At 47.2% G+C, this 22,887-nt stretch overlaps 1 protein-coding gene across 2 annotated transcripts; it reads right to left on the reverse strand.

The window, feature by feature from the left end:
* Nucleotides 1-312: 312 nt before the first annotated feature.
* Nucleotides 313-19,027, reverse strand: DCAF12 (DDB1 and CUL4 associated factor 12). 2 transcript variants are annotated; one of them, XM_081881565.1, is made up of 9 exons: nt 18,802-19,027; nt 15,118-15,372; nt 10,507-10,713; nt 10,001-10,061; nt 8,121-8,314; nt 6,729-6,794; nt 5,110-5,272; nt 2,101-2,279; nt 313-1,005 (listed from the first exon to the last, which is right to left on the reverse strand). In XM_081881565.1, exons 1-9 carry the CDS (start codon nt 18,868-18,870, stop codon nt 847-849), a joined length of 1,353 nt encoding a protein of 450 aa, XP_081737691.1. In that variant the 5' UTR covers nt 18,871-19,027; the 3' UTR covers nt 313-846. The 2 variants fall into 2 exon arrangements, with proteins under 2 accessions (XP_081737691.1, XP_081737692.1); XM_081881566.1 differs by lacking the exon at nt 18,802-19,027 and adding an exon at nt 16,620-16,703.
* Between the last annotated feature and the right edge of the window lie 3,860 nt (nt 19,028-22,887).

Raw genomic sequence — 22,887 nt, forward strand, 5'->3', positions numbered from 1 at the left:
AGTCTCAGAAAGCATTTCACCCAGCAGAACTAAAAATCTAACACAAGTGGACTGTGAAAACTGGCCATTTCTTCCTCCACTACCTCCTTTCACAGAGCTCTCATGGACCACGAATTTCGCCCTGCAACCAATCTATACACTCATATCCTTCCTGTGGATCCGTGGGGGGAGGAAAGGGGAAAAGAGAAGGCAAGACAGGCCTAGTCCACAGGTCACATGTTGGACACAGTACAGCATCATTAAACTTGTACTTTTCAAAATAATGTGAAGCCAGGTGCAAGCTGGGCTCTGTGGATAAAGTAGTAATGTATCTCATTATATAAATACTTTTTAATTTTTTCCCTTTTAATTACAAGAAGCTTTTATTCCAGGTAATGTGACTGACAAAGTACCAGCACGTACGTACATACACCCCAACGCACACACACACTCGCACTCGCAGCCCCTGGGCTTTCACAGAAAGCTTGGCAGCAGCCGATCTAATGGATGATTTCTACCTCACAGCAAAGTAAGGGGAGAAGGGGGCATGTAAGTTTGGTTAGCCTAAGCTCAGGGCAAGGGCCATTTTTAAGAAATGCAATAAAAAGAGGGGTTAATAAACCCCGTTGTAGAAAGATCAAAGGAGATTAAACCAAAACTAAAACTGTTCAAAAAATGTACAAAAACTGTTGGGAGACGGGAAGATGCTGCGCCCCTTCCGAAAAGAAAACCAAAGAAAAGGTTGACCCCAAGTTGCATCAAAACCAGAAGAGAACAGTGTAGTCGTCACACACTTCCTTTGTGTTTTAAAAAAGAAATGCAGAGGGGGAAATAATTTGCACAAAGATCTTTGTTTGGAAATTGTTCTTAGCTCCAGAGACCAGCATAATTCCCATGGAGTCCAGACGGAAGGGGACCTCCTGCCACAAAGAGTTTCGTGCCAGACGAGTCGTAGCAGTGGGTGTAAACAGCATTTGGGAAGGAGCTGATGTCTGAAAAGTAATTCCGCCAGGTTTCATCATGATTCTGTCAAAGGAAAGGGCAACAACTGAGTCAGTCATCACCTTCCCCGCAACTGGCTCCTGCGCATCCCCGGGAGCCCTCAAAGGGAATTGGGAAGCTGCCGACCAGCTCGGAAACCCAAGCTGTTTAACAAGAGGGAGAACAGCAGCAAAATCAGAGTCACCAATTTAAGCTGAAGCTGGTTTTCAGCATAATAATAATAATAATAATAATAATAATAATAATAATAATAATTTATTCTTTATACCCCGCCCATCTGGCTGGGGTTCCAATAAAACACTAAAATACAATAGTCTATTAAACATTAAAAGCTTCCCTAAAGAAGGCTGCCTTCAGATGTCTTCAAAAAGTCTGGTAGTTGTTCTCTTTGACATCTGGTGGGAGGGTGTTCCACAGGGCGGGTGCCACTACCGAGAAGGCCCTTTGCCTGGTTCCCTGTAACTTGGCTTCTCACAGAGAGGGAACCACCAGAAGGCCCTCGGCGCTGGACCTCAGTGTCTGGGCAGAATGATGGGGGTGGAGACGCTCCTTCAGGTATACTGGGCTGAGGTCAACCCCCTCCCCTTGAGTAAGAGGCAAGTCCTTTTCATAAGGCAAGTGACTAAGGTGGCAGGTACAGGAAGGTGGCAAATTCACACAGGCCTGCTGCCCACCAGCCGAAGCTTCCCACTTCCTCTCCCTCTCCCTCTCAGGAGAGCCTTTACACTTTGTACTGCAACTTTAAACGGCAGCGGCACAGAATGCCTCACCCTGAGGAAGGACATTCTTGGCCCTACCTAGACCAAGGCAGGATGGAGCGAGGAGGATGAAGAGCGCTGCCACCAGAAGGGAGAGGAAGGGATGGCAGCAGTGGCGGGAGAAGATGTGGAGAGGGCGGTGGTAAAATCTCTTGCGTCGGCTCTGCGGACCAAACTCTTACAGAAAGGAGAAGCAAGCGCTTCTAATAGCCTGGCATATTACTCACTAGAAAGAGCAAACAGCTTATTTCACCTGTATCTGGCAACGCTGCCAGAAACAGAGCCCTCAGTCAGCGGAAGAGCCCTTAAAAAGCAATGTTTGTGGCAAGGCTACCTCTCGTTCAAGCTACAAGCTACTCACCAGCCAACCTTTGCCAGTTGACAACTTGAGAATTTCACTTCCTCCTAATTTTGTTCCGTAGCAACTGTGCGGCGGCTTCTCGTCCAGGAACCTCTGGGCTCGGATGTCATAGAACAGCAAGGAACCCTGCCCGGTCCCCACCGTGATAATGTGTTCGTAGAAGCTCACAGAGCGAATACCTGTTGTGGAGAGGAGATGATTAATGGCAAGATCTGTGCCCATGGTTTTCATCATCATCATCATTTCAGAATGCTGCCTTCATTTTTTCAAAAAAGACAGTGGTGCCCCGCAAGATGAATGCCTCGCAAGACGGAAAACCCGCTAGACAAAAGGGTTTTCCGTTTTGGAGGTGCTTCGCAAAACAAATTTCCTATGGGCTTGCTTCGCAAGACGAAAATGTCTTGCGAGTTCCTGCGGGTTTTTTTCCCCTCCCCCCCTTTTTCTAAGCCGCTTATCTGCATATCCGCTAAGCCGATAAAAGCCGCTAATAGCGCTAATCCACTAAGCCGTCAATGGGCTTGCTCTGCAAGACAAAAAAACCGCTAGGCGAAGAGACTCGTGGAACGGATTAATTTCGTCTTGCAAGACACCACTGTAAAAAATCTTCAAAAGCATTTCACTCATTCTAAGAGAGAAAATATTGCCCAGGAGGATTTTCCTCCAGCATTTCCACAAATTTACAATTTTTACAAGGGAAATGAGGCCTCAGCAAAAAAATGGGAAGAATATTTATTTACTCCCATTTTTTTTGGTCCCCCCCCCCCAAGCTTTACAGACAGCTGACTTGATGGCAGTCGGGCTCCTTATATCAAACGACATAATGGAGTTGCTTCTCCCTCATTAATGCCAGTGTCAGTGTGGACAATTAGTCAGAACAGCTAGAACTGAAACCTCCATCTTTAGCAGCAGTGTACCTCTGCTTACTAGAAGGGACGCGGGTGGCGCTGTGGGTTAAACCACTGAGCCTAGGGCTTGCTGATCAGAAGGTTGGCAGTTCGAATCCCTGCGACGGGGTGAGCTCCCGTTGCTTGATCCCTGCTCCTGCCAACCTAGCAGTTCGAAAGCACGTCAAAGTGCAAGTAGATAAATAGGTACCGTTCCGGCGGGAAGGTAAACGGCGTTTCCATGCGCTGCTCTGGTTTGCCAGAAGTGGCTTAGTCCTGCTGGCCACATGACCCAGAAGCTGAACGCCAGCTCCCTTGGCCAATAAAGCCAGATGAGCGCCGCAACCCCAGTCGGTCATGACTGGACCTAATCGACAGGGGTCCCATTACCATTACATTACCTCTGCTTACTAGGTGGTGGAGAAAGACAACATGGTGATCACCCTGCCAGGTTTGTGAGAAACCCACAGTTGGAGAAAAGGTCACAGACCCCCTTGATTTGTTCCAGTCTGTCAACGCCAATGTACTTTTATTAACAGGAACCTGAATGTCAGCAACTGCTGTGCTTTATGTCTCATTAGTAGCAAAAAAATGCCCCTTTCCACATTACAAAATAAATGAAGGAGATAAACAATATGCCAATTAGCTGGGGCGGTGAAAGGGGGAGTATACGAGAACAGATTTTGAAATTTATGATACTTCAAAAACCAGTCTCAAAATTCTGAACGTGAAATGATTTAATGTCATGCACAGGCACAAATGGTACCTGGAGATAATGGGAAACCTTTTCTCATGTGCACCCACTCTCTGAACTATTTTGGGCACGAACTTCTAGTCACAGAACCTTGCTGCTGAGGTTTAAGAACAAGATGAATTACACTTCAATGCCGCAGTATACCAAACTGTGTTATTAAAAAAATCTAGACAGGAAAGAATTATTATTGCACAGCCCTGAGCCAGTGCAAGGTCTGCTTTGACTTCTTAACGTATATCAACCAACATGAGCAGCCAGATGACGTGGCCTATGCCATCAAGTGAGGGCCAAGATTTGGCTAAAAATAAGGCCTTGGCAATCATAAAAGATAAGTGAGGTTCTGGGAAGTATAACTGAACAAAGAGGAGAAAACCCAGGGATTTTGGACAAGTCAGCCTCATCTTGATGTCAGGAAAGATGTAGGAACAAAACAGAACAATTTAGATCCTTGAAAACATTAAAGTGGTGCTCAAGAAAAGACATAGATTTAATGAAGGCCATGCCATATTTGATTTTTCTCTCTAAAAGTGTGGGACATCTTATTGATAACCTGGAGCCAGTAGGTTAAGAGATCTACATTTTAAAAAGACCTTTAGACACGGTGTCTCACAGGACATGCTCATAAATCCAACCTGGAGTAGAATTAGGAGGTTTATATAACTGCTCAGAAAACAGTGCAGAATCTGCCCGAGTAACAGAACAACTGCAGTACTGGTGTTCTGTACTATCACAGCAATACAATAGTGACTTGGAGGCAAGAATTTCAAAGGAAATTGAAATGGGAAACTGCAACTACTTCAGAAGATATGATCACAATTTAAAAATGAATTAATTATTGGGGGAAAGGGCAGAAATGGAGATGCTGGAATTAGTAATTGCAAAGACCTGCAGTTGGGCAACAACCATCACAAGAACCTGGGGAATGAAAGCAGTCGTAGCTGACAAGTTGTCCATTCAAACAGAGCTCTCACCATATAACACCATATAACAAAAGGAATACGGTGATCCGTGCGGGATGCACGTTCGCAACCTGTGTCTGTGCATGCATGGGTTGCGATTCAGCGCTTCTGCACATGCACGACTGCCGAAACCCGGAAGTAACCCGTTCCGGTACTTCCAGGTTTTGGCGGTCCACAACCCGAAGAAACGCAACCTGAAGCGGCTGTAACCCGAGGTATGACTGTATTAAGAGCAACCCATGGGGCACAGAGGAGATCCTTGCAAGAGCACCAGCTTTCCTCCTTGCCACTTATAGAGAACGTACAACACCATCCCATTGCCAACATTATCCAGTGAAGGAACGCTGTAACAGATTGCCTAGTGTAAAGGCTGAAGCTCCACTGCTCAGGTTTTCTCACGAAGAATCCTTACCACTGCCTCGCTCCCTGGAACAGACAGACTTGACGTTGTGGGAAGGCTGTCTTGGGTCCAGAAAGGAGACATGTGCCTGAGATCCAACAGCGTACACAGACCACTCCTGACCATAGGCCAGACACACATTCTCCCTGCAGTACGGTAGCTTCGTTGACAGCAGCTGGGGGGGAAATAAAGACAGAAAACAACCCACATGAGAAGCAGTAGAGAGGACAATGAACAATAGGATGCAATGAAGTATCAAGAAAGTATACTTTCTTGTATTCAACTATTAGATTTTTAAACGTTTGCCAGCCAGAACTAGCAGGCCTTGCAAACAAATAATAGGAGAAATGAAGTGTATTTTCAGGCTAAACTTGCTTACAGAACTGCTGACTATCAGTGCAAACAATAATGGACTATATGGATCAATGGTTTGACTTAGTTTAAGGCAGATTCCTATGTCCCACCTTTCAGGAGAAAATGGCAAAAATATCGGTCCACCACTGAAAAGGCCCTGCTCCATTACCTGCTAGTCTGTTGAACATCAGTGATGGGTCAGTAAGCAGGGTATCTGAAGCAGCTCTTAAAAGCCCCGGTAAGCAAGCAGGAAATTCACAGCCATCCTTATCAGCAACCTGACAGAACATTCATGGTAGAGATCCACCCTTGCTGTGAGCAGAGCTCGTGTCACTGACAAGTTTTGCTTTCTCTCCAGCCGTCACTCTAAGCTGGTAAAAGGCATCCTAGCCACAGACATTGTGGGCCCCTCCATACACAGCACTGAGCCTAGGAGTACCCCCAAACTATGTGCCTGGTGTTTCATGGGCGGGTGCAACTCTGTCCAAAACTGACTGCAAATCTCCACCCACTGTACCAGTTGTCACTGGAAACACGGAGACTACTTTACAGCAGATAAGAGAGCCTTTGATAAATCAGTCAGCTATGCTTTAGAGCTGGACACGGCGCTATAGGTTAAACCACAGAGCCGAGGACTTGCCGATCAGAGGGTGGGCGGTTCGAATCCCCATGACGGGGTGAGCTCCCGTTGCTCGGTCCCTGCTCCTGCCAACCTAGCAGTTTGAAAGCACGTCAAAGTGCAAGTAGATAAATAGGTACCACTCTGGCGGGAAGGTTTACGTGCACTGCTCTGGTTCGCCAGAAGATGCTTAGTCATGGTGGCCACATGACCCGGAAGCTGTACTTGAATCAAGGGGGCTGTCATTTGGCATTTGTTGATGTCAATAGGGGATACAATGATTGGGTTTAGCGCTGCGTGCGTTTGTTAGCTGTCGGTTTTTCAGTGAGGGACGTATGGCATTTCCCCTTTAAGAAATGTCCAACAACTCTGGTCAGCCCTCCCCCTTCCACGCACGCTCCTCCTCCCTCCAATGACAATGGGTAGATCACCGCCAGTTTTTTTTAATACTGGGAGTAGATCGCTGTCTCTTGGGAGTTGGACGTTCCTTCTTTAGAGCCTGCACTTACTCAGACCAAATTTCCCCCCAATAGCTAGCACCGCACTTACTGCCATGCTACCAACAGTCCAGAAGTGCTGCAATTTGGCTCAAAATTTATTCATTCCCAAATCAAGAATAAAGCCCAGCATACATTTTCCCCCCACACTAGCAGGTTACCTTTGAAAGTGTGTATTCTGCTTTCCAGAGGTGGAAATAGCCGTCCAGGGACACTGCTCCCAGCTCCTGGAACAGAAAGAGCTTTGTAATCCACTCGGCCACCGCAGAAGAGCCATGCAGAGTACCAATCAGTATTAAAAGCCTGCCAGTGTACAATGCTAAAACAACAGAGACCCCATCTCAGAATCTCAGCACTGACACAAACTCATCCGCCCGACCCCATTTACAATGTGGGGTCAACCACCATTGACCTAACAAGGATGGTTTTTCTAAGGATTACTGAAGTAATTTAAAACAAAATGCTTTGGAAAAGGGTTAGGGAAAGTGTAGCCCTCCAGGTGTTACTGGACTCAAACTCCCTTCAGCCCCAGCCAGCACAGCACAGGCATGATGGGACTGTTTAGGGAAGTTTTTAATTTTTTTTGCTGTATTGTGTTTTTAATATTTGGTTGAGAGCTGCCAAGAGTGGCTGGGGAAACCCAGCCAGATGGGTGGGGTATAAATAATAATAACCATTAAAATTCAGAAGGGTAGCATGGGAAGAAAGAACAGCACAAGCTTATATCCAAAAGTGGTCGAGAGAAGAACTGCATGCACCTCCAGGCTGCTCTTAAGAATCCAGATTGCCCTAGTTTTTATTTAAAAATGAAGCACTCAGCAGTTTCTAGACCTCAGAATCAGAGGAACAGGTTGCAAAATCTGATGGTGAAAGCCAAGCAGGACGGTCAGATACCCCTTATTTTAAAAGCAAGTCCCTTATTTCACAACATCATTGCTCCACAGAGACGATGGGGCATGACACCCTCAGTGCCTTTGCCATTTGCAACACAAATAATTGCATCTGGCTTCCCCCCCTTCGATTTCAGTGTCTGTGTCAGCAAACCAGTGGGAAGCACAGCAGGTGCCTGCCTCAACGTCATCACAATTTTAAACATTTGTTTAATTTGCAACACCTGCAGAAATCTGGGTGTTCTTCTTCCGCCTCTTCCAGCATCAAGAATTTGCATTCTGGGACAGGCCAGAATGATAGAATGGGTGAGAGGTGTTTAAGTAAAAATGCAAAAGGGAGGGGAAGCCCAGCTGGGTGTTATGGGTTGAGGGGGTATCCCACATGAGAATTCCTGGAAAACTCAAATATGCCGTTTTTTGTTTTGAGCTTTCAGCACACACATTTTCAGTTACTTAATGTGGTTTCAGCCAGAAAAGGAACCAAAGGATTCAGAGCTAGAAAGTGGAGGTGGGAGCAGAGTGCATAATAATAATAATAATAATAATAATAATAATAATTCCAACGCTGAAATTCTCGGGATTGTAGCTACTTTCAACGTATTTACAGCACTGGCAATGAGAAGGTTATGGTCAGATACTTTGGAACTTATTTATCTTACTGACCTTGTTCTTGTTGTTGAAAGCTAGTGCCCGAACCTTGCAGTTGTCCGGGTTGGTGTTCTCCTTGGGGATGTCCTTCAGAGCCCTGTGTGTTATGTGAGCATAGACGGGAACTTGAGACAAGTTGCGTCTTGCATCGCTCTTGGCTAGGACTTCATCTGTCACTTCCCAGAGCCCCATTGAACCATCTCGGGAGCCTGAATGGGACAGCAGACCCAAGGACACACTAAACACATGCCCTCCGAGTATTATGCTGCTCTCTGACTGCGATGGGGCACATGTCTAAATAGAGGCAAGCGCTACGTATTCAGTCACGCACCACTCATAACGCAGCTCTCTGCCTGCCACAGGCCAAGCCAGGAACACTGCACTGTCTATCTTGGCGCAGGATGTTCCAGGCAAGCAAGGAGAGCAGAACCCCCAGTTTACCACAGAGAAAAGGTTGTGCACACAGAATGCATTCCAAAAGGGGCAAACATCTGAAATTCTTTCAAGATTAATTGAACTCTGACAGCCTCCTGCAACAGTCTGTTTGGTTAGCACACTACAGAACAAACTGTGTAGACGCAGTCCTGCAGTGCACCCTGACAAAGGCACAACTGTAGACTTTACAGGAGGTTGTAAACAAGAGCAAAAAATAAAGATCATGCCACAGCGTCCTGGCATTTCTCCACTGGATGTGTTACAGTGGGACAAAGTCCAGTCAGCCTCCACTGCGAGGGCTTTGGAGCTATGCTGAATGCTGTCAGCGTCGCTCAGTACATCCTGTGGGCTGTTTCTCAGCTTGGCTGTAACACAGCACAATTATAATCACTATGGAAGAGTGAAATCTGCCATGGTTCATTTGCTATTCTGAAGATATGCAAATGCTGCAACCATTATCACAGCATACGGTGACACAGGAAAAGCTCAGAAGCCCATTTTAGCTTCCAGGCGAGGAAGTGGCAATGCAGAACTGGGGCCAAGCAGCCCAGCTTGTGGTTCAAGTATCAGTATTTCAGAACTTTAGAATAGAATTGGAAGCAGTTTGGCAATGGGGTGGTGGTTGTTATGAGATTTCCTCTGAAACCTCAAGCCTCTACCCTTTCTGGTTACAGAAAAGCCACTATAATGTTCAAGGTGTGGATCCACAATAAGGCTCAGAAACTAGAGAGAGCCTAGGCAGGTCTTTCAGAAGACTTCAGTGCTCTCTCCAGAGTTTCTTGGCCACTTTGCCATGGCTAAAAATTCACCTTTCTGCTAACTTGCAAGTGGCCACCTGTCCCTCCATGCCTAAGTCCATGCCCTTTTGTTCTCTGCTGAGTTTTAGAATGGAATGACAAAACTCTTGGGGGGCAGGGAATCTAGCTCTTGGGTGCCAAAAATGTGAGATTCTCTCATACAAGCCAAAACAAACTGCAAGGGGGTAGGAGGAACTGTGTGATATACACTTTGAGGAGGACACAGAGATGTTAGAGACATCTAACTCCTTGCAAAAAGTGCAGTTTTCTTTTGGGTTGATGGGTAGGGAGAATATGGAAAAGGGAGCTTAAGTACTTAAGACAGATATGATTAAAAATTCAAAAAGACACATTTGAAGCCTCAGGCATTCTACTCATGTGTAAAAGCAACAGGCACACTAATCGCCATTGTCATAACACTCCATGACCTGGAAAGCAACTCCCTGAAGCAGGAATCTTCCCGGTTTTCACAGAGGCTTCCTAGGACGTGGAACCCTGGAAAAGGATGGAGACAGGGTGGGAGCTGAGTTTACCACACACGTTCCCACTACTGTTGGTTTTACACACGTGTACAATGCCTGAGGGGAGCTTGTGAGTTACAAGAGAAGCTACAGTCCGTTAGATGTTAGGGGGCACAGAAATAAAGCCATTAGCAGAAGTTACCAGAAACAGCCATGGTGTCACTGATCCATGCAATAGAAAATATCCAATCTTTGTGGCCGTCCTAGAGAAAGGAAGGAAGGAAGAAATGAGGATGCGGGAGAATTCTTTCAAGGCAAAGGTTTCATATATCAAGGTAAAGGTTTCATGTATTTCCTTAAACATCAAATAAATGCAGCTGGTTTTCTTGATAACAAGCATGCAAGGTTGTTCTCCAAAAAGGCAACCAGAGATGCCTGATGAGAGGGGGCAGTTTTTGGATTTTTACACTAGAAGATTATAAACAAGTACACAGGACGCCAACCAAATCCAATTCCCTGCAATCTCCCACAGCTTCAGAATATTAAACATTCCCGTTATGTAGAAGTACACCAGACCATCTAACTTCTGACAACTAACATAAAGATGCCTTCTTTAATCTGCCCATCATCGAATGGACCCATCACCAGATTGAGACAGAATTTCCATGAAAATGAAATAAAACGTCTGAAGCATGTAGGGGCACTTACATCTCCCACGCAGACAGGATCAAGTGTAGGCAGGCGATAAATCGCAAGGCTGTTTGGGTTGTCACCTCCCGTAGCCAAGAGGGTCCTGGAAGGGTTCAGCTCAATGGCGTGAATCCCGCAGCCCTGCTGGTTCACCATGTCTGGTTCTCGGTCCTTCAGAATTGGAATCTTGGTAATCTGACCCGTCTGGACATCGACCACAAACAACTGGAAGGAAGGAAGGAAGGAAGGAAGGAAGGAAGGAAGGAAGGAAGGAAGACACACCTGTGGTCAGAAAGTGCTTGTGGCTCATTCCTAAACCTGAATCTGCACAGAGAACACTGCGATTATAGGACATTTTTAACCAAACGTGCTTTGCATGAAGAGAAGAAGCAGCCCATGCTTTTGTGGTAACATGCCCAAAGAAGGTGAACAAAGAACCAGGAAGTCACTGGTTCAATTCTTCTACCACCACCCACAATATAGGGATGGTGCTGGCCAACCACACAGGGCTGTTGTCAGGATTTAAGCAAGGTAATGTGAAACAGCGAACACTGAAAAAGCATGTTACTGTTAATATTTTTTCTGCATCAGGTGAAGATGGCTTTGGTGTTCCTTCCCCAAAACAACTTTGGCACCACCAGCAGCTGGGATCTGACAGATCACCTGAGGGAATGCGATCCCACTACTGTCTCCATTCCAAGTGCAAGCTGGGAAACTACTCAAGTATGCTCTAGCACAGGGGTCAGCAAACCTGTTCAGCAGGGGGCCGGTCCACTGTCCATCAGACTATATTTTTTGGGGAAAAGATGAACGAATTCCTACGCCCCACAAATAACCCAGAGATGCATTTTAAATAAAAGGACACATTTTACTCATGTAAAACACACTGATTCCTGGACCGTCCGCAGGCTGGATTTAGGCAGCAATTGGGCCAGATCCGGCCCCAAGGCCTTAGTTTACCTACCCATGCTAGCACATGGGAGGCAGGAACCCAAGTAAGTACTTGTTTGCTCTGGAGACCCAAACGTAATAGAGAGAAGGGGAAATATGCAACCTACCAAACCACACTGCAGCACTGCTACCTTCACACAGATCTATCCTGCTTGGCTGCCTTTCCTCCAGATCTATTAAGGAAGAGTCAACAAGAGGTTGCTTGCAGAGCCTGGCATGCTAACTTAGCAGGTTGCAGCTGCCTACAAAACAGATGCTTTGTTCTGCTCTAGGGGAACGCCGTGAAAAATACAACCAGGAAGCCAAATCACAGGGGCCCCTTTTAGACACCGCATCCAACTAACGAATATTTCTGCAAGGGAAAGGGCTGTAGCTCAGTCATCCCAGATTTGATCCCTGGCTTCTCCGGACAGGGCTGGGAGAGGCGCTCCTGTCTGAAAACCTGGAGAGCCTCTGCCAGGCACTGACAACAATACTGAGCTCTATCAATGGGCCCGGCTGTGTATATGACAGCCTTCTATATCCATAAGGAGCATTTTGATGCTGCTTTTCAAACATACTGCTTTTCTGCATCCCAGAAGGCTAGAAATTCACTTTAGACAATGAAGAGCTAGAGTTCTGAGGAGTAACAAAAGCCCATCAGCTACCCAGAAGTTCTTGCATAGCCCAGCTCTGTCACAGGGCATGCAAGCCATTTTAAACCAAAGTTCCGTTTTTAGACTCAGGCAGAACGATCCAACAAATGCAGTATGTAGCACCAAGGGCAGAAGCATAATATGAAAGTAATAAATTTTAAAAGGTCAAACAAGAAATCCTTAAAAAACTGATGGCAAAGCAGCAGTCCCCGTTATGAAAAGAAGAGGGAGCGTTTACATCATGGGGTGTAATTCTGGAGTAAACTACTAATTTCAATTTAACCATGTAGTGTGCAGAAACCTGTATATGGGGGGAAGAGGTTATCAAAGTCTTTCCAGGTTTGCTTTACTACTGGTCTTATTAGTGGATGAATGAACTCGTTTCATTATCCTAACTGTAGCTAGGAATCCTAGCGAGTTGCTCACTCAAATCTAAATCAATTCATGCATGAATCAGACACAGATTCCATTTTCAGATTTGAAGTGCTCCTTGCAGAAGAGTTGGCAGCGGCAGCAGCAGCAGCAGCAGCAATACTGTAGACCTGGACTGGGAAATTTTCAGTCATCTGCTTCTTGCTCAGGCATGTAAAACGTTGCTTACCAGATACAAAACTCTTTTCCACAAGGTCTCAAGGCCTATTTCATGCTAGCTTAAAGGTAAAGGTAAAGGTACCCCTGCCCGTACGGGCCAGTCTTGCCAGACTCTAGGGTTGTGCGCTCATCTCACTCTTGAGGCCGGGAGCCAGCGCTGTCCGCAGACACTTCCGAGTCACGTGGCCAGCGTGACAAGCTGCATCTGGCGAGCCAGCACAGCACACGGAACGCCGTTTACCTTCCCACTGGTAAGCGGTCCCTATTTATCTACTTGCACCCGGGGGTGCTTTCGAACTGCTAGGGTGGCAGACGCTGGGACTGAACGATGGGAGCGCACCCCGCCGCGGGGATTCGAACCGCCGACCATGCGATTGGCAAGTCCTAGGCGATGAGGTTTTACCCACAGCGCCACATGCTAGCTTAGGAACCCAAATTATACAGTTCAAATTTGAATTTAATCGAAACTACTTAGTTTTGTCTTTGTCCATGGAGTTTTCTTGGCAGGGATACTGGAGTGGCTTGCCGGTTCCTCTTCCAGGTGGATCACGTTTGGTCAAAACTCTCCACTATGACCTGTTCATCTTGGGTGCCCTGCTCGGCATAGTTCATAGCTTCTCTGAGTTATTCAAGCCCCTTCGCCACGGCAAGGCAGTGATCCATGAAGGGGATCACTTGGAAGGACAGATCCTGAAGCTGAGGCTCCAATACTTTGGCCTCCTCATGAGAAGAGAAGACTCCCTGGAAAAGACCCTGATGTTGGGAAAGATGGAGGGCACAAGGAGAAGGGGACGACAGAGGACGAGATGGTTGGACAGTGTTCTCGAAGCTACAAACATGAGTCTGACCAAACTGCTAGAGGCAGTGGATGACAGGAGTGCCTGGCGTGCTCTGGTCCAGGGGGTCACGAAGAGTCGGACATGACTAAACGGCTAAATAACAACAACAACAACACTTAGTTTGCTTCAGCTCATCTGTAAAACTCAAGCCAGCTGATGCAATTCCCCTACATATGCTAAAAAAACCTAAACACGTGTCTTCAAGACCATCTTCCAATACAATTCATACCCTGACTTCTTCAATCAGCCTGACTATTCCAGTTCACCATGCATCTCTCCACTACATTACACAAACTAAAACCCAAATGAACCAAAAATGAACTTGGTCAAGTGTATCAAACAAGCAGGAAACCAATTTTTTACATGTTCAATTGATGCGCAACCACTAAAGCGCGGGTAGTTTTGAACCCAGAAGAAGTGGGGCGGAATGGGACAGGCTTGTGCATGCCCTGCCGACACGCACAGGGGCCAGGAACTCAACCCCATGATAATAGAGGGTTGGCTGTATTAAAAAAATTCCCATTTAGAAGGATTGCCAGTGAAAAGAAAAACATGGATTTTTCATGCACCAAATTGAAGCCAACAGCTTCAAAAAGTGATCTGTGTGTGTTCTACAATGAAACTGGCATTCACACAATTTAAGAACACATGAAAGAGTCCTATACATAGCCAGGTCAAGATTCTCTGCTCTGATTAAATACAGCATTATTCCCCGCCTGATTGAGAAAATTAAAACTGACAAATCACCAGGTCTGGAAGGCATCCACCCAAGAGTTTTTAAATTAGAAATGGCTGACCTTCTAACAAAGATAAGTAACTTTTCCCTATAATCAGCCTCCATAAATGAGGACTAGAAAATGACCAATGTAAAACCTATTTTGAAAAAATGGACCACATATAAGCTCATGGTATCAACTTGCAGCAACTGACCAGATCAAACAGACCTTGGGGTTGTAACTGGATTGTTCAATGATGCCAACACAGTGAAAGACAGCGGTGTAAAGGGTGAATTTCATACTAGGGATCATTAGGAAAGGAAGTGAAAAAGAAACTTTCTTGTCACGCTTTTATACAAAACTATGGTGCAACTGCACTTCAAATACTGCCCACAGTACGGGTTGCCTCACCTCAAAAAGGGTGATGTACCACAGAGCAAATACACAATAATATAGCCTTAGATTTATGGTAGGTAGAAGCTGGCTTGCAACAGGAAACTAGGAACTGCAGGCAGGTGAATAAATGACCTGGCAGGGGAGGAAAGGTCTCTACCATACTAGTAAAAAAAAATTGCAGGCTAGGAAGTTCTAGCAGTTTATGTACAAGGCTGAAATAATTCAGTAATGAATTTGCTTTCAATTAAAGACAAACGTTGCATAATAATTACTATACTGTATATTTATTCCTACCCTGTCTTTTCCCCTGACAGGGACTCAAGGCAGCTTACAGATAAAACTAAAAGGGAAAGTAGAAAGTGTGTATGACAATGAAGCAAATGCTAAGAAAAAGCAGGCAAGGTTTTAAACGGTCTCACCTTGGTCTTTTTCTGAACAGTTTGTGTAGCTATATCCAGAAGCAGGTCTAGCTTAAGGAGATAGAGAGAGATTTGCACTTACTGTGTTGCATTTTGTCCCACACACCACTTGCCGGTGATTCAGCCACTGAGATGCAAACACTTTATTGAGGGTCCCAAGGTGAAACTCTCTTTCCTTCAGGAGACTGGGCAGTTGCTGGGCTGCATATCCGTGCAGGAGTCGGTGGTAGCTGGACTCATCCTGCATCCGCACCTCTCTTCCTTTCAGGTAGCACACCAGTGACCTTTTAACTGGGGGGAGCCGCTTCCTTTTGTGAGCTGAGTGGTCCCAGCCATACTGCGGGAAAATGACAACAGTTCATGTAACTTACTACCTTGAAAGGATTCTGCCTATCTGCCCCAGAGGGAAGATCCATTTCACGTAACATCAGAGAGCCCTTAAGAATATGACACATCTTTCACTGGACCAGAGATATATTCTAGGCTCTTGCTCTACTGAATAATAAATAATAATAATAATGACACATCTTCATAAAGATCTTAAACCAGTGTTAACTGTCTTGACTGCCACCCCTGGGAATCCTGGGAATCTTTTCTCAGGGGATCCCCCTCACAGGAATCTGTCCGTTTCTCTTAAGACGTTCCCTGCCTTCAGAGGTTAGGTGGGTGGCAAACAATCCAAGGACTTCATCTGTGGTGACTCCCACTTTATGCAACACCCTCTTCCCTAGGAGTATTCACACGGCACTGATTTGTTTCATTTCCGATGTCTTGTTAACACTTTTTATTATCTTATACATATGATATACATGCTTTTTGACAATCTATTGTAAAGTGATAAGCATTGGCTTTTTAGCTCATTTTACATTTTATGGTTAATTCATTTCTAATTACGACTAGCCATTCCTTCGCTTGTTTACCATCTAGCCCGAAGAGTTCTGGAGACCTGGAAAGGTTGCCCGTCATTTCGTGGCATATTGGTTTGCCTAATAAAGATACTGATTGTTCCGATGTGGATTTTGGAATTTTACTTACTGGCCAGTACAGCTACCTTTACTTTCTGAGGCATTATCGTGCCTACACCTTGGGTTAAAATAGAAAATAATGAACCATCAGTACCATGAAGATGGACTACAATGTGGACGTTTGCAGAGGACCAAGATGGATTCACATAAATTTACATTTTCAGCTGACCCAGACACCTAAAGTTTAATCCCCCCCCCCCCAGACAATAAACTGCATCTAAACTTTAGGTCTTCAGGCAGCAGGGCCAACTCCTACTTACATCACAGAATGCTCCTCCAATACACAAAAATCGAAAATGAAATCCCTGCACAGGGAAATTGGCTGCTTTGTTGTTGTTTTCACCTACAGGGATTTCCACCCCCTCCCCCTTTCTGTATGGAGGACCATTCAATCAGGCAAGTCTTAATAGTCTTTGCCAGCGGCTTCTGAAGGACTCTGCCCCAGCCAGCAAGCTCGTTCGGCTACATCAGCGAGCGAGGTTCGGGGAGATGGGGGCCTTGGCTTGTCGCTCCCGCGGATACCCAGCTTCCCTTTCCACTCCAGCCCCCGAAAACAAACCTGATGCGCCCTCCTCTGGCCAGCCAAGCCCCGCCTCCACCCCCTCCGTTTACACGCGGTCCGCAGCATCGGGAGCCCGGGCGGCGTTTGGGCACTACTGGGTGGAGAGCAGCAGCCAGCGCGCCTGGTGCGTTCGGGGCCGAGGCGGTTGCAAAGCTCCGAACGCCGAATCCAGGGCTCGGGCGCTCCCGAGAGCCGCTGGCTTCTCCTTCGGGCTGGAAGGAGAGAGGAGGGGAGCAGGTTTTTCCAGGGGGCGGTCGGATAGCAGGCACCGATCAGCCCCCCCGGCGCTCTCCAGGGCGCAGCTGTGGTGCGCCCAGGCCCCCTCTCCAATTGCGCTCCGCGACCACCACCCCGGTCCAAGGACGCATCCAGCAACCCCCGCCATCGCCATTGCAGGTGGCAAGAAGGCCCCGGGGGGGGTGTTGGGCAACCGGGAAGAGTCATCTAGCTGCTGCGCTGCCTGCACCGGCACCGATCCGGGCGGCTTCATCGCCCTTTCCAACTCCACGCACCTTGGAGAGATCAGAGTCAACGGGGAGGAGCGCGGTGGGAAGGAAATGGAGCCTGCATGTTCAGGGGCAGCCTACCTACCCCTGAACGCCGATAAAGCAAGCGGCGGGAGGAGGAAGGGTCCCCACGGCAGAAGAATAGGATGGGGAGCCAAGGCGCTGGGACCCGCGGCTCGGAGCTAACGCGCGCAAACCCCCGCTTGCTTTCTTTGGGGTGGAGGAGGAGCGACGGGACTGGTTTGATTTGCCGATTTCATTGTTTGCGCTTTGAGCTGGGGGGCAGCTGCAAATAATGGAGACAATGGAGCAGTCGGGCCCTCCGGCCCTTCTCTGTCCTCCAAAGCTACCGTGTGGATCGATCGATCATAATATTAAAGTTATTATGGGGGCGGTGTCGGGTACGGATCGAGGGAAGCGAAATAAACTGTACTGCAAACTGCCTTGGGCACCTTGGCGGGAATCCGGTACCTACAGGAAATAGGTAACCCCACAGATCGGCGCAAACATGTATGCGCATTGTTTACTCCTTGCATTTACGCACCGCCCTCCCGCTTTACATTCTGTTTCGCTCCCCGCCGTCGCCCTCACAATAACCTGCACGTTACCTTATATCATATATTGATTATACACTGAACTATATTACTGATTGATCGGCGGGGAGCAGAGGACGCGCGCGTGTGTATTCACACGTATGTTTCACGTCTGCCTCTGGCACATCTCCGTGTGCGTCCGGAGACAGGCGGATGCCAACCTGACCTCGAGGCCCAAGCCTATTTTTGTAAACAAAAAATGCCCTTTTCCCTTAAGGGGTACCCAAGAGCCCTTATAGAGTCCTTTACAGGTTCTCCATCTGTCGGAGAAAAGAACAGAGGCCAGCCAGAGAATATTGAGAAGCAAAGCAGCTCGTAAGCCTGATCTTTATTGATCTGTTACAACAGGGTGCTCCTCTTACACGTAGGAAAGGAGGAGGAAAATTCCTATCACACACCCCCTCCATACAAGAAAGAGCAGACTCTGCCCATCTGGGGTGGAAGCCCCTCGCCAAGCTGCTTCGCCCCCGTCCTCCGACACGACCACCCCAAAACAAGCCCCCCTCCTCCCCAACCAAGGGCCAAATGCATTATTTGGGGGCCAGCCCCCCACCTCCCCAAAACAAGCCCCCCTCCTCCCCAACCAAGTCCCATAGGCCAAATACAGTATTTGGGGGCCAGCCCCCCACCTCCCCCAAACAAGCCCCCTCCTCCCCAACCAAGTCCCAAGGGCTAAATGCATTATTTGGGGGCCAGCCCCCCACCTCCCCAAAACAAGCCCCCCCTCCTCCCCAACCAAGTCCCATAGGCCAAATACAGTATTTGGGGGCCAGCCCCCCACCTCCCCCAAACAAGCCCTCTCCTTCCCAACCAAGTCCCAAGGGCCAAATGCATTATTTGGGGGCCAGCCCCCCACCTCCCCGCCTCCCCAAAACAAGCTCCCCTCCTCCCCAACCAAGTCCCAAGGGCCAAATACAGTATTTGGGGGCCAGCCCCCCGTCTCCCCAAAACAAGCCCCCCATCTCCCTAACCAAGTCCCAGGGGCCAAATACAGTATTTGGGGGCCAGCCCCCCACCTCCCCCCCGCCTCTTCCTGGCCCCTCTCCGCCGCCGCCCCCGCCCGCCCGCCCGCGGGCCTACCTGCTCTCCTCCGGGCCCCGCCGCGGGGGCCGCCGCCCTCCTCTTCCTGCTAACTGTCTTCCTGGCCATCTCCGGCGCGACCCCGGCCCGGGCCCCGCATGAAGGGGCAGGGGGAGGAAAGGGCCGCCCGCCGCCGACGGAGCATGGGACGGAGCCGGGTCGCCCCCTCCCCTTCCTCTCGGCCTGGCCTGGCCTCTCTCTTGCTCGCCCTCACCGAGCCAGCCAACGACCGACCGACCGACCGACCGCCCTCCCTCCACAGGCCCGCCCGCCCGCCCGGGCGCCGCTCACGGCATTTTGCGCCCGGAAAACGAGACGGGGAGGAGGGAGCGGAAGAAGGCGCTTTACGGCCCCGCGCGCGCTTTGCGGCGCCGTCCGGCCAATGACGCGCCCGCCTGCGCAACAGCCGCGCGGGGTTGCCCGGCAACTGCAGCCTCGCCCCGCGGGAGCTCTTCCGAGGGGCGGTCCCTTCGGGGTGTTGCTGGGCAACTGGAGGGAGGCAGGCGTGCCAATACTCTGCGCGTTGGATCCCACCCCCTAGGGGCTCATTGGCCAAGGCGCGCGCTGAGGGTTGCTTATGGAGCCCCCTGGAGGGCAACAGAGGAACGCGCGCCTGCTGCGTCCTCCCACAACTTCCTTATTTAGTTTAAATTAAATACTGTAATAGGTTTAAGTTACAGATAGGTAGCCGTGTTGGTCTGCCATAGTCAAAACAAAAAATTCCTTCCAGTAGCACCTTAAAGACCAACTAAGTTAGTTCTAGGTATGAGCTTTCGTGTGCATGCACACTTCTTCAGACACTTCTGGTATCTGAAGGTGCTACTGGAAGGAATTTTTTGTTTTGTAATAGGTTTAGTCACCTTTTGTTATTTGTGGTTTTATATTTTGATTTTACTCTGTGAACCCCCCTGAGGCCTCTGGGTATAGAGCGGAATAAAAATTCTAATAATAATATATACAGTAGCTAGGTATAGGCACTGGCTGGGCTGTTGTTTAGGGGGGAGTTGTTAGGGTGCGTTGTTGATGTTAATTTTTTGTATTATAGGAATTCTAAGGTCTTATATATGTAAAATAAAAGTACATAAATGTACAAGGCAAACACATACATAGGTATATAAACCACATGTCAGAAATAGTACAGGAGAACCACCCTGAAGCCATTTTGACTCTCCCAAATTGACCTCAAATATTTCTCTGCAAGGAGGAAGGAAATGGGAAAAACTTTCCCATGGTCTTTGGATTGTAGGGGCTTACACCTCCCTTTTCAAATACAGTCTGGCAATTATCTGTTAAGCTGATCACACTATCAATATGAATAAGAGATTCAGGTACCAAGTATTTAGCGTCTCAAAGGAATGGCCAGAAAAGGCAGTCATCAGGCATACAGGAGAGAAGCTACTTACTCTATAAAGGCTTTTGGATACCCTTGAGGGATAAAGGAGCAGTTTTATCTTATAATAGTATCTTTATTTTTATCTTATGAATGATGTGGAATTTATTCAATTTGTGCACGTTGTGATGCCTTGTTTATTTATTACTCCATTTGATATGTTTGTTATAATCTATACATTGTAAGCCACCCTATGCATAGTTTTAACTTTGAAAATATGGCATATAAATAAAATAATTAAGATCATAATGTTGCAGGCCACCACAATAGCTGCTGAGCCGTGCATGATATAATAATAATATTATAATAATTTATTATTTATACCCCGCCCATCTGGCTGAGTTCCCCCAGCCACTCTAGGAGAAACTCAGACATTCCAGGGGTCTTGGCCTTCAACCAGGGTCTGTGCTCCTTTGGAGAACTGAAGACAAGGCAAAAGCTTTAAAAAGATTTATTCACATGTTTAAACCTGAAATTAGATGGAGAGAGTCCAGATCCTGCAGTACGGTCATCGCAAGAGGGGCTTGTTCCCCACGGCAGAGTGCAGTACTGGATACAGATAGGTAGCCGTGTTGGTCTGCCATGGTCAAAACAAAATAAAAAAATTCCTTCCAGTAGCACCTTAAAGACCAACTGAGTTAGTTCTAGGTATGAGCTTTCGTGTGCATGCACACTTCTTCAGATACACACTGTATATCTGAAGAAGTATCTGAAGAAGTGTGTATCTGAAGAAGTGTGCATGCACACGAAAGCTCATACCTAGAACTAACTCAGTTGGTCTTTAAGGTGCTACTGGAAGGAATTTTTTTATTTTGCAGTACTGGAGTCCAAGGTATCTCTCTCCACCTGCCACCAGCCAAGATCCTTCTGCCCCTTTCCCAAAGTATTCCTTTGACATCTCACTCCGTTACCCTGGCAACCTTTCAAATCCCTTGTCTCCATTCATACCTCAGGGCAGGGGCGGAAGAACAGTTCTCTTGTACTGCTAATGTATGTCCCTCAATGACCCTGTATTGTTTCTTAATGGCCCTAGTTTGGCCAGGTCATTTTGCATAGGCTAGCCTAGGAATTCCTCTGCAGGTGGTATTTTCACTTAATATCACAAATAATGAAAATCCTACCATTGATTCACTTATAGTCCAGCATCCTGTTTTTGCAGTGGCTGACCAGATGCCCAAAGGGAAGGCCGCAGGCAAGACCAGCATCCTTCATTATATCTTTTATTAACAATGTGTCCAAACCCTGAAGCCATCCTCCCATCCTCCATCCCATCCTTTTAATCCATGACACATGCATTTCCCTTCACATTATTCATTGACCTACTCCATCAAATTTTGTTTTCCTGGAACATAAGCCTTAAAAAAAGCTACCACTCTTTTCTTTGTCTTTCTATACTGTATTTCAAGGAAGCACCAAGCACACCCCCAAAGGGTGCTGAGAGCAGTTAGGAGACCCCTATTCCCCTTCCAGAGCTACAGTATTTCCAGGAGTGGGCTTGATCCTTAAACCACCTTGGGAATTGTAGCTTTCTGAGGTAAAGAACTCTCGGCACTTATAAACTACAGTTCCCAGGATTCATAGGGAGAAGCCATGACCGTTTAAAGTGGTATGATAGAAAGCACTGCTAATAACAAGGCCAGTGGAAGTGATCATATTCCAGCTGAACTATTTAAAATTTTAAAAGATGATGCTGTTAAGGTGCTACACTCAATATGCCAGCAAGTCTGAAACTCAGCAGTGGCCAGAGGATTGGAGAAGATCAGTCTACATCCCAATCCCAAAGAAGGGCAGTGCCAAAGAATGCTCCAACTACCGCACAATTGCGCTCCACACGCTAGCAAGGTTATGCTTAAAATCCTACAAGTCAGGCTTAAGCAGTATGTGGACCGAGAACTCCCAGAAGTGCAAGCTGGATTTCGAAGGGGCAGAGGAACCAGAGACCAAATTGCAAACATGCACTGGATCATGGAGAAAGCTAGAGAGTTTCAGAAAGACATCTGCTTCTGCTTCATTGACTACGCAAAACCATTTGACTGTGTCGACCATCAGTAAGAATCTATGGCAAGTTCTTAAAGAAATGGGAGTGCCAGATCACCTCATCTATCTCCTGAGAAATCTCTATGTGGGAGAAGAAGCTACAGTTAGAACTGGATATAGAACAACTGATTGGTTCAAAATTGGGAAAGGAGTACGACAAGGCTGTATATTGTCTCCCTGCTTTTTTAACTTATATGCAGAATTCATCATGCGAAAGGCTGGAGTGGATGAATCCCAAGCCGGAATTAAGATTGCCAGAAGAAATATCAACAACCTCACATATGCAGATGACACAGAAAGTGAGGAGAAATTAAAGAACCTTTTATTGAGGGTGAAAGAGGAGAGCGCAAAATATGGTCTGAAGCTCAACATCAAAAAAACTAAGATCATGGCCACTGGTCCCATCACCTCCTGGCAAATAGAAGGGGAAGAAATGGAGGCAGTGAGTGATTTTACTTTTTGGGGTTCCATGATCACTGCAGATGGTGACAGCAGTCACAAAATTAAAAGACACCTGCTTCTTGGGAGAAAGGCGATGGCAAACCTAGACAGCATCTTAAAAAGCAGAGACATCACCTTGCCGACAAAGGTCCGTATAGTTAAAGCTATGGTTTTCTCAGTAGTGATGTATGGAAGTAAGAGCTGGACCATAAAGAAGG

The sequence above is a fragment of the Podarcis erhardii genome (genome assembly GCF_964252035.2).
Source record: "Podarcis erhardii genome assembly, chromosome: 11".
NCBI lineage: Eukaryota > Metazoa > Chordata > Lepidosauria > Squamata > Lacertidae > Podarcis > Podarcis erhardii.

Coding starts and splice junctions, on each gene's coding strand:
- DCAF12 (XM_081881565.1), bottom strand. CDS start 18,870: ATGGCCAGGAAGACAGTTAGCAGGAAGAGGAGGGCGGCGGCCCCCGCG. Junction 10,062..10,506: donor ATCCTGTCTGCGTGGGAGAT/GTAAGTGCCCCT, acceptor TCCTTTCTCTAG/GACGGCCACAAAGATTGGAT. Junction 2,280..5,109: donor TTCCAGGGAGCGAGGCAGTG/GTAAGGATTCTT, acceptor TCTCCACAACAG/GTATTCGCTCTGTGAGCTTC.